The sequence below is a fragment of the Lactuca serriola genome, chromosome 1 (genome assembly GCF_051521515.1).
Source record: "Lactuca serriola cultivar US96UC23 chromosome 1, Lser_US96UC23_V15, whole genome shotgun sequence".
NCBI lineage: Eukaryota > Viridiplantae > Streptophyta > Magnoliopsida > Asterales > Asteraceae > Lactuca > Lactuca serriola.
Genome location: NC_136408.1, coordinates 64,045,881 through 64,057,639, shown reverse-complemented (window position 1 = coordinate 64,057,639; position 11,759 = coordinate 64,045,881). Strand labels below are relative to the sequence as shown.

The window sequence follows — 11,759 nt, the reverse complement described above, 5'->3', positions numbered from 1 at the left end:
GAATACAAGACGGAATACCATCTACAACAGATTTCATTACATTGTCACATTTGCAACGGAATGATTGTTTCCCAAGCAAACCCTCGCTACAGGGGGGTTTTTGGTACGGAAATCGGTTGTCGCAAATTTCGTTGCTATTCGTCTTTTGCAACGGAATTTCAGCTTTCCGCAACAGAATCCTTCTCTAGCAAAATCGTGTTTTTCTTGTAGTGTTGGTGGTTGTAGGTCTGACTTCATTATAGGGGTTCTACTTTGGATCTTTCATCCCCTGCAAGCATTAGCACGTACGAGATCCCAGTCGAGCAATCAAGAGGTTAGTATGTTTCATTTTTGGTTGATTTTATAAGTTTGTTGCCATAACATGTAAAACCTATATTTTGGGTGCATGTACATTTAAGTAAATATTTTGATTGTTTCTAGTACCTTTAGATCGTGTATTGATGCTAATAAAACCCAACATATTCTTCATTCATTCTTGGGTGTTGGTTGCCATTTTCAATGGTTGGTCTACAATAATGATTGATTTTTATGATCAAATTGTGAAATCTAAAGAAAATGAAAGAAAAATAATTAAAACGGGTGTTTTATATCCATAAGAAGCTAATGATATGTTCTTTAATAATAAGTATTAAGCTTTTGAAGAAATAGGGATGAGAGAGATAAATCGATCGTCATCGTCGAGGTTTATAGGTTGGGATAGAGAAAATGTGACTTGAGTTTGGGGTTGAGATGGTTGTGTTTGAAATTGTTAAGATTGAGAAGGTTGTTACCAAAGAGCTTTTGGCCTAGCCGTAAGGAGTGACTCTCTCAATTAAAAATAATTAGTTCAAGTCTCGTTGGAGACATATGTGGTAATTTAGGATTAGATTAATTTGTTGTTTAAAAAAAAGTTCGTTGATGAAAAGCTTGAAATTGAGAATGGTTGAATTGTTGTGGTATATAAGTTGTTGAATCTGGGATGTTAACATTTACATGTAAGTATCAACATGTCAGTATGGATCATTTGAAGTATTTGAAGTGGTTAGAGTATTTTGATTTGGATCCATAATTTGAAGAAAATATAAGAATATAAAAAGAAATTGATGTGTTTGTAGTATGAAATGTATATAAAATGGTTGGTTCAAATATAATTTTTTTTTATTATACCAACGGTTATATAGCATCGGTCGGTTTTGTGATAGTTTTCGAGCTAGCCAATCACATTCTCTGTAATCGTCCGTGAAGCTACCCGAACCACAACACAATTACGCCCCCTTGGCCGATGTTCACACATGAGAATCTCCACCATGTCGGTTTTGGTCCGTAAGCAAACTCACCATACCGGGCAGCCTTAAGAAAATTGATTTTTGTTATATATTTGATCAAATACTTCTAAAGTTAAATATATAGTGGGGAAAAAAAATGAGGCAAGGGCATTTATGTCAATTAACTCGTAACACTAAAAATAGGCAAGTAAATCAGATCACTTGTGTTTTGAAGCGGCAATGTCTTAAATGGACCCATATCTCACCGTCCTGTTTTCATACGCATGCGTTCATACCATCATCTTCAAAATCCAACGATGTATAGCGCGAGTGAATTTCAAACACCACTTCTGCGCGTATAATAAACAAGCAATGCCCCAAAATACGAGAAATTTATGAGATCATCGGTTAAAGCATTGAGGGACATAACCGTAAAATTAATGCAAAAAAACAAATATTTAATCAGAATTAAATACTTTTTTTGCATGAACAACTCGGAAACTGAGAGCAAAACAAGACGAGACGAGACGCTTGGCGTGATGGCGCAACCATCTTTCACCAATTGTAAAACTTCTTCTGTTTCTAGAGAGAGAAACCTATAGATACAGCGTGTATATATATGTACATATATAGAGAGACAAAGAGAGAACATGAAAGTTTAGAGAGAGAAAAGAACAGAAGGAAGTAGTGGTTTGCTTTTTGGTAAGGTATCTTATTCCAGAATTGAAAACTGGGAGATGAATTTTCGGTGATCTTAAGAACAGGGTTTTGTAGAGAGAGAGAGAGAGAGAGAGAGAGAGAGAGAGAGAGAGAGAAGAAGAAGAAGAAGAAGAAGAGATGGGTTCATGGCGGAATTCAGCCACCTCATCCATGAAGCTTCTATGGCTGATTCTGCCGTTCATGGTGGTTGCTGTGTTTATTGGGGTTAAAAAGTCAAACTTGGCTGATGGGTCAAAGTATTATCCTTGGGTTTGGAGTTCTGTGATTACTTCTTATTCTAGTTCTGCAATTAAAGATAACGAAGCGGTGGCAGCGGTGGGTTCTGTGTCATTGGGGCGACGGCCAACGGTGGTCGAAGGTGGTAGTGAGGTGGCTGAAGGGCCATCGGAAGATTATGTGTTTCATCAGACTTCTAATTCTTCTTATCCACCGTTGGCTATGGAAGATGAAATGGACGTTGAGTTGCCTGTAAGTTCCCTGTTCCCACTTGATTTTACACATAATTTTAAATAATTAATCAGGTTTTTTTGATATCTTAAATACTTATAACATAAGAATCTAATATATTCTAATTCCAATTCAATGAAATTATTTTCAATTAAATGAATAATAAATAAATTAAATCTAAAATTTGGTCAAAAGAGTTTAATTCGGACGTTGGAAATGTAAATGCATATTAATTGGTGTGATACCGGTTTGAAGTATCCTATAAACACTAATTTCACCATTTCTTTTTTCATATTTAAGATTATAAATACCTAAATATTACAATAATTGTTTAATTTTGTGAATAGACTTAGTTCAAACCATTTTAACTCATATCATGTAGCCCAAAATCCATTAATATATGCTTATAAATTGATCAAGGTTATTAACTTTTTAAATTCTTGAGGTTAACCAAAATTTAAAATTGATGATTAATAAACTTTTGTTCTCAATCGCATTATATTGTTGTTTTGTGAACTTCAAAAAAAATGTGATCAGTTGTTTTGTACGTATTGTTTGTATATTGAGTTGGCTAATTGACCATTGGATTTATTTGGGTGATTTAGGCCAAACAAGCAACGTGTTAAAACTAGCCGGTTGAATGGGGGTTTTCTTAAAAATAGAACAAAATTAGCTGTAAATGAGATAAAAATGTTTCGGGTCGACCCGACCCATTAAAAAGCAACACCTATATTTTTGCCATTTATTTCTTTTGCAAAGAAAATTTTTGTATAGAGAAATATATATGAGTAAAATAGTATGAAATTGAATCGTATTCTTTTTAAAATAATTTTTTACGTTGATCCGATTCATTTTAAAATAATTCATTTTTTTATGCTTTTTTTGGCATGAAAAGTCAAAGTGAAATTCCTTTTAATATTTTTTTGCACTTGCTGAAGTATATGTGGATAAGGACCATTCATATGAAAATATTCTTTCTACGCCATCATTTGTCTCTTTTCATGCTTTCTTTTAGGATGTTACTGAGAGCTTGTGTCCTTCTAATCTTTCCAGTTTACGTAAACCGCTATTTACCTAAATTGGGTAAACGTTTTCTTTTCAGAAAACGAGCATAGTCAGTTTCTAAGAATATAGAAACGTCCAACATTTAGAGCATAACTACAAGTTCTTATAAAGAAATTGTACTAACTTACAGAATCTTGACAGGCTATTGCCAAGGAAGATGACATGAATGTGACGCTGAGTGGACCAGACATTTTCGTGTCTGTTAATCAAACTCATGGATTTCCTGTTGATGCACGAATTAACAGGAAATCCACGAGTTTGGATAAACTCGAAGCTCGTCTTGGACGGGCTCGAGCAGCAATCAAAGAAGCTGAATCCGGGAATAAAACTCATGATCCGGATTATGTCCCGGATGGTCCTATGTATTGGAATGCAGCTGCTTTTCAACGGTAATTATACATGTTTTTTTTTTCTTAATTATGCATTGATGAATTGTACTCTATCGACAATATCTTAGTATGTGCAATATTATAGGGATATTCTGGTTTATCTATATAATTATTTTGTGGGACCACATGGGTGTTACTTACCTTCCTATTATATTTCATATTTTTTACTTCAAAGTTGACTCATACTTTGTCATATATATAGGAGTTATTTGGAGATGGAGAAGCAATTCAAGGTGTTTGTGTATGAAGAAGGAGAACCCCCGATATTTCATGATGGACCTTGCAAAAACATATATGCAATGGAAGGTAACTTTATATACCAAATGGAAACCACTAAATATCGAACAAAAAACCCCGAAAAAGCACATGTGTTTTTCCTCCCGATGAGTGCAACGATGATGGTACACTATATATTTGAGCGTAATCCAAATGTTGACCATTGGCTTCCCATGAAGCAAACGATTAAAGATTATGTCGATCTTGTGGGATCCAAGTACCCTTTTTGGAATCGCAGTTTAGGAGCCGATCATTTTACAGTTGCTTGCCACGATTGGGTAAGTAGTATTTTGTGTACGTAGTTTTTATGTGGTTTTCATTTTAGTCATATGATTCTGAAGTGGTAACGTTTTTTAGGGTCCGGAGTTGTCGAAAGCAGTTCCTTACCTTTTCAAGAACTCTATTCGAGCTCTATGCAATGCGAATACATCAGAAGGGTTTAATCCTACGAAAGACGTGTCCATCCCAGAGATTTTACTCCCAGATGGAACGACACATGGGATACTAAATGGGCCATCACCAAGGTACCGGCCCGTTTTGGCATTTTTTGCAGGTGGGGTACATGGTCCTATTAGGCCAATACTTCTAGAGTATTGGCAGGACAAAGACCCTGACCTGCAAGTCCACAAGTACCTTCCAAAGGGTGTTTCGTACATGGCCATGTTGCGACAAAGTAAATATTGCATTTCCCCGAGTGGTTATGAGGTGGCAAGCCCAAGAATGGTGGAAGCACTTTATACAGGTTGTGTGCCGGTTCTCATCAAGGATGGTTACGTTGCCCCATTTAGCGATGTCTTAAATTGGAAATCATTTGCAGTTATACTCACGGTTGAAGATATCCCGAACCTTAAAAAGATCTTAACTGGTATATCTACAAGACAATATTTGAGAATGCAGATGAGAGGGAAACAAGTTAGACGACATTTTGAGGTTAATTTTCCTCCAAAAAGGTATGATGTTTTTCATATGATACTACATTCGGTTTGGCTTCGTAGGCTTAACATTCGAATTCAAGGTGTGGCTGATTCTTGAATAGTTTTGGTTGTTTTATATTTTAATGGGGGCTAAATGGTGCATATTAGGAAAATAGAGGGGTTGTATATGTACTTTTTTCATGATTCTTGAGGAATAATTTCAATATTTATTGTATTTTAACTCGGTTGATTAATCGATTTCAATCATCCATGATCACCCACAAAATCAATGAAGATTTGGATATTTCAAGGTGTATTTTCACGGATACCTTCTCTTGATGAAGATAAATCATACTATATAATATGACAGATCGGATTTTATTAAAAGAAACAAAAAAAAATATTAATACATTCTTTTGGTGGTTGATGAAGACGTTTCAACTTTTTCAACATGGAGTATTTCCATTATTCCACTACGAGGCTTCATAATGCGATTGGTCGCTAAGAAACTTGACCACCCATTTCAGTTTTATTCCCCATTCAAGACTTCTTATTTTATAATTATATAAACTTATATAACTTTTATGATCATGCACACTCTAAACTTAGGATCAAATGAAATTTTAGGGGTGTATAATTCTGACATGAAATTTTAGGATCAAATACATACTGATGCACAATCTCCTAATAACTTTGCGATATGTATGAAATTACTGTTAGGGGTACGATTTACTTTTTTCATAATGATGTTTATAGATAGATATTGAAATTTTCTTTTTGAATATCTTGATATCCAAAACATGAAATAGTGGACGATGTAATTGTGCGCAATTTGTAGGAAATAACAACGTATTCTACTATTTTTTTTTATTAATCTATGCAATATATTTTACTGTTTAATTGTTTATTTACAAAGTCGAACTTTAGATTAATGACGCTGATATTGATACAATCTTTAAAAATTAACTTCTGTGACAGCCTTTTATAGGAAATGTAAATTAAGTTCGATTTTGTGTGGAAAAAAAAACGTATTTCAAGTTTTCAACCCATTTTCACCATTAATTTTGTTGGCTCGTTTATAGAAAATGTTTCAAACATGACTTGGTGATGGCAATCAGGCAAGGGAAATAGACTTAACAAGGTAATTAACTTTTTGGTTTATTTACATCTGGATAATTTTTTTTTGTATACATTTATGTAACCAACTTTTTGAAAATGTTCACATATAACCATTATGACCGGCTGTAACAGGTTACATCCGGTCATAATGGTCATATGTGAACACTTCTTAAAAGTTCGTTACCTAGATGTGTACAAAAAAAGATAATTACCCAGATGTGAACAACCGAAAAGGTAAGAGTAAATTACACGAATGGTCCCTGTAGTTTCATCAATTTGTGCGTTTGGTCCTAACTTATTTTTGAACTTGGATGATCTCTACTGTTTATTATTTTTTTTTTTTGTATGTTTGGTTCCTGTTTTACATCAAAACACTATTGTGCCTTTTTTTTATTTTTTAAGTTAATTTCCTTATTTTTGTATTTATTTTTTATATATTTTAAAAAATTAATAGACCCCACATATTTGTATCTTCTCACCTAAACCTGAAACCGTATTCGAAAAATTTAATCTCAGTCCCACCAGTCACCATCCCATCTCTCATACATGGGGTCTAGTAATTTTTTAAAATATATAAAAAATAAATACATAAATAAGAAAATTAATTAAAAAATAAATTAAAAAAGGGCCTAATTGTCTTTTGAGGTAAGACATGGATAAAACGCACAATAAAAATAAAAAGTATGAATCATCCAAGTTAAAAAATAAGTTAAGGACCAAACGTACAAATTACCCAAACTATAGGGACCATTCATGCAATTTATTTTTACCTTTTCGGTTTTTTCACATCTGGGTAACTATCTTTTTTTTGTACATATCTAGGTAACGAACTTTTTAGAAGTGTTCACATATAACCATTATGACCAGATGTAACCTGCTACAGCCGATCATAATAGTTATACGTGAACACTTCCAAAAAGTTCGTTACCTAGATATGTACAAAAAAATAGTTACCTAGATGTGAAGAAATCAAAAAGTTAATTAGAAGAAGTTATTTTCTGATAATGTCATTAGAAAACGAATAGATCATGTCCAAGTTGTCAAAATGTCAGACCAATAAGTGAAAAGTTATTAGCATAATGGGCTTAGACATTAACTTTTATACTGGGCTTTAGACATTAACATGACCCAAAAATAATATATAACTAATATTTATTTGAAGCATGATTTCGGTGATTACACATTTTCAAACAATTTGAAAAAATAATTCATCAAAAACTAATTATTTGAATTAATAAATATTTTTTATATTTTTATTTAAACATTTGGAAAAATAATTATTAACTATCAATCCATGTTGATAAACATTTTAAAGTAAACAACTTTAAATACCCTTAATAAGAGAAATAAATCTGTAAAAGTCACTAAATAATTTTTTGAAACTTAAATAAATTTACAAACGACGAGAGTTTATACTTATTTTCATCATGGATTATATATTGGTCATTTAGTTGTATTATTTTTGGGTCAACTTAATGTTCAACCCCAATATAAAAGTAATATATCTAAACCCAATATACTAATGTATTATATTTTTATCAACTTATGTGTGTTGGTTTGTTGGGTTAAATAGACAAAACTACAAAATTGGTCCTTGTGGTTTACAAAAATCTTTGGATAGGGTCCAAAAAGTTTCCGACTTGCATGAAAGGTCCAAAATCGAATACTTTCCGTGGTTTTAGTCCTAAAATAAAGAAATTTCTGTATTTTTGGTCCTAGGGAAACCTAAAAGGACGATTTTACCCTTCTAATTTCCTTTTTGTATTTTTTGTATTTTTATTTTAATCTTTTATTAATTAAAAATAGAAAAGAAAAGAATGACCCATTTCACACACACTCTCTCTCTCTCTCTTCTCTCTCTCTCTCTTCGATGACCAAGAAGATCACGACTCAGACTATTCCTCTCCTTTCGTATACTCCTCCCTAAACCCAATGACACCACCATGATCCTCTAAACCTGTGGTCATCGGCACCATCGTCGGTCACCGTCGCAACCCTATTTGGTTTGCAATTTGTCCCGATTAGCCCTTGAATGCCATAACTCACCAGAATCGATTCAATCCACGACTGTGGATGTTGGCGTTATCCCATCTTTCCGATTTGAATCTGGAGGCGATTCTGAACCCAGAAAAACCTATCTATCTCATGTTCAAATCAATACAATCTATGAATGCATTATGGATGGACCAGATTCTGAATCTTTTCATCTGATTAATCCAGATGGGTTTCTTGGTTAAAAAGAAGATAGGAGAGACATGGAAGTCTTACCCTTCAATCACAGGTTCAAGGTCCAACTGAACCAGATGAATCGATTTGAATCGATTCAACACGGGTCTTGTAAATTCTAGGGTTAACTGCCATGGATATTGCAAATCTAGGGCTTGTAAAGTTAAGATTCACACCTGCAAATTGATTGTAGAGTGTTTGTGTATGTATATAGCTATGCATGTGTGTTAATTAGTGTATAAGAGTTTTGAATCAGGAAGATGTCGATAGAGAAATGGAAGATGATGCAGGTTAAAGTATGATTTTGCATGTGAAAGGGAGAAAGGAAGATTGCAGGGGCGATCTTGAAGTTTCAGTGCTCATCGAAGTTCAGGTGTTCATAGGAGATCTTGGTTTCTAAAGAGGCGTACACGCATAAAAAAAATTGTTTAGAATTTTTTCTTAAGTTGTAGGTTTTGTATGAGAGAGTAAAAGAGAGGGACAACGAGAAAGTCAAATGGAAGAACGATAGGGTTATGGGTTGGTCTTTTGTTTTTTTTTTTTAATTTGCAGGTGAAGAAGAAGAAGAAGAAGAAGAAGAAGAAGAAGAAGAAGAGAGAGAGAGAGAGAGAGAGAGAAAGAGAGAGAGAGAGAGAGAGAAGGGGTACCGTGGGTGTAGTCATGGAGAGGGGGGCGGTGATATTTTGTTATTTTTTATTTTTATATAATTTTTTAAATACTAAACTCAATAAAAAAAAATAGAAAAAAGAAATAATAAGGGTAAAATGGACATTTCAATATTTTCAGGACCAAAACCAAAGAAAATTCTTGATTTTGGACTATCCATGCAAGTTGGAAACTTTTTGGACCCTATCCAAAGTTTTTTGAATACCACAGAGACCAATTTTGCAGTTTTGTCGGTTAAATAACTAAAAGCAAGTGATGGCCAGTTCAACTGGCTTGATGCAGTGGGTTTACATCCCCATGTGGTTTGGGGTCAGGGTTTCAAACTGGTAAAACTTAATTTGTGTGCTTTTTAAAAAATAACTAAAAATAATAATAATAAAAATGAAAAATAGAAAAAAATATAAAATACTTTAATTTGTCCCAACATCAAAATTAATTTACGATATGTTATACATAGCGGTTTTAGTCGTGATATTTTTTATAGAGTATCGACATTATCTTTTTAATCTGAACTCTAAAGTTCAACTTTGTAAATACGTTAGTATTTTATACAAATAATTGTAAGAATGTTGTTTAATCGAAATATAAATGTGTTTTTATTATGAGTTACATCATAATATCATCATAAAAATGCCGTCAAAAAACTATAAAAGATATCAAGGTGGATGATGATTGGGTAACACAACCAGATAGAATTAAAGCCGGTTTTTAAAGTTTTATAAGGAAAAGTTTTAATCGTAGCTCTTGGTTTTGGAATTTAACATCGGATCAAATACTTGCTTGACTCGATGCCAACTTTGGAGGAGGTTAGAGATGCAGTATGGGCTTGTGGGAGCGATAAAGCTCCAACACCATATGGATTTACGTTTTCTTTCGTCAAAAGATATTGAGAATTAGTTAAAAAGGATGTGTACGGGTTTGTGATGCATTTTTTTCAAATTTCCTCATATTTCGCCTGGGTGTAATTCTTCTTTTATCATCTTTATTCCAAAGGTGATAATTCCACTTCCTATTAAAGATTATCGGCCTATTACCCTTATCGGAGTTCAATGTAAAGTAATAGCTAAGATTTTATCTCTTTGCTTGGCTAAGATGGTAGATTATGTTGTGAGTACAGAATAGTCAACATTCATTAAGGAGTGATAGATTTTAGATGGACCTTTGGTAGTTAACGCGTTAGTGGACTCGTGCAAGTGGAAGAAGAAGAAAGCCATGAATTTTAAAGTAGATTTTGAGAAAACTTACGATTCCCTTTCTTGACATTTCTTTTAATAGTTATGAATTTTATGGGTTTCTCTACTAAATGACGTGATATGATTCGGGCATGTCTCTCTAATGTTCGATCATAAATGAAAATTCCACTAATGAATTTTCTATAAAAAGGGGGTTGAGAAAAGATGATCATTTATCACCATTCCTTTGTATTTTAGCCATGGAAGGGTATGTTTGGGTTAGCTTTTTTATGTCAAAAGTGATTTTTAAGAAAAGTATTTATTAGCTTATAGCTTTTAGGAAAAACTGATTTTAAAAAGTGTTTGAATGTGAAAAGTTGCTTTTTCATGAGTAAAATGGTTAAAAAGCTAAAAAGCTAGGATTTTCCAGCTTTTTGAAAGCTTTATTTTTTCTCATCCAAAAAGTTGTTTTAAAAAACGCTTTTTAAATAGACAAACACTTTTTTAGCTTATTAGTTTTTTAAAAAGCTAAAAAGCTAATAAGCTTTTTTTTTAAAGCTATCCCAAACACACACGAAGCGTTGGATGTTGTGGTTAAAGAAGCTATGGATGTCGAGTTGTACTGTGGATTTTCTATTAGAGAAGAAGATCTCATATTGTCTAATCTCTTTTATGCAGACGACGCTGTATTATTTAAAGAGTGGAGTAGAGACAATATTATTAACATTATAACTTTGTTAAAATGTTTTTATAGAGTTTATGGACATTAAATCAATCCACAAAAATCCAATCTTTTTGGAATTAATGTTTCTCAATTGGTGGTGATTCCACTTGTAGAGTTGACTAGATGTAAAGTTTCAAAATTACTTCTCTTATATGGGGCTCTCAGTAGGTGATATGATGCATCGTTTTCTGGTTGGAAGGCTATTATAGACAAATTCAAAAAGAAATTATCCTCGTAGCAGATTAAACTTCTTTATATTGGAGGTCCGACTGTACGACAACACTTCTTAAGTTTTTTTTTTTTTTTTTTTTTTTTTTTTTTTTTTTAAGGTTATAAAAACCTAAACATTACAATAATTGTTTAATTTTGTGAATAGAGTTAGTTCCAATCCTTTTGACTCATTTCATGTAAGCCAAAATCCATTGATATATGTTTATAAATTGGTCTAAGCCTCTAAGTTTATTAACTTTTTAAATTCTAAAAGTTAACCAAAAATTAAAATTGATGATTAATAAACTTTGGGTCCTCCTATAGACACACCATTCTATTAAACATTAATCTAATATACCTAAACTAATCATTACAATTAATAAATTATTACTTACATTGTTTTCCGAAAAAATATATTTTTCTTTTTCTCTCACTTTTATATATATATATATATATATATATATATATATATATATATATATATATATATATAACAAATAGTTTTTTCTTTTTTTACATTTCAATAATGTTGCAATATAATATGTATTTAACACAATATATATATATATATATATATATATATATAT

General features: G+C 32.4%; 1 protein-coding gene across 1 annotated transcript; it reads left to right on the top strand.

Annotated features, from left to right (window-relative positions):
- Window positions 1–1,722: 1,722 nt before the first annotated feature.
- Window positions 1,723–5,296, top strand: LOC145089840 (putative glycosyltransferase At5g03795). The gene is made up of 4 exons (XM_079028233.1): window positions 1,723–2,432; window positions 3,618–3,865; window positions 4,068–4,419; window positions 4,499–5,296. The coding sequence occupies exons 1-4, from the start codon at window positions 2,082–2,084 to the stop codon at window positions 5,171–5,173; spliced, it is 1,626 nt and encodes a 541-aa protein (XP_078884359.1). The 5' UTR covers window positions 1,723–2,081; the 3' UTR covers window positions 5,174–5,296.
- The last annotated feature ends 6,463 nt before the right edge of the window (window positions 5,297–11,759 follow it).

Bases quoted from the DNA above. Each gene is read 5' to 3' on its own strand.
- LOC145089840 (XM_079028233.1), top strand. From the start codon at position 2,082: ATGGGTTCATGGCGGAATTCAGCCACCTCATCCATGAAGCTTCTATGG. The intron at 2,433-3,617 runs GTAAGTTCCCTG...GAATCTTGACAG, and splicing joins AAATGGACGTTGAGTTGCCT to GCTATTGCCAAGGAAGATGA. The intron at 3,866-4,067 runs GTAATTATACAT...TCATATATATAG, and splicing joins AATGCAGCTGCTTTTCAACG to GAGTTATTTGGAGATGGAGA.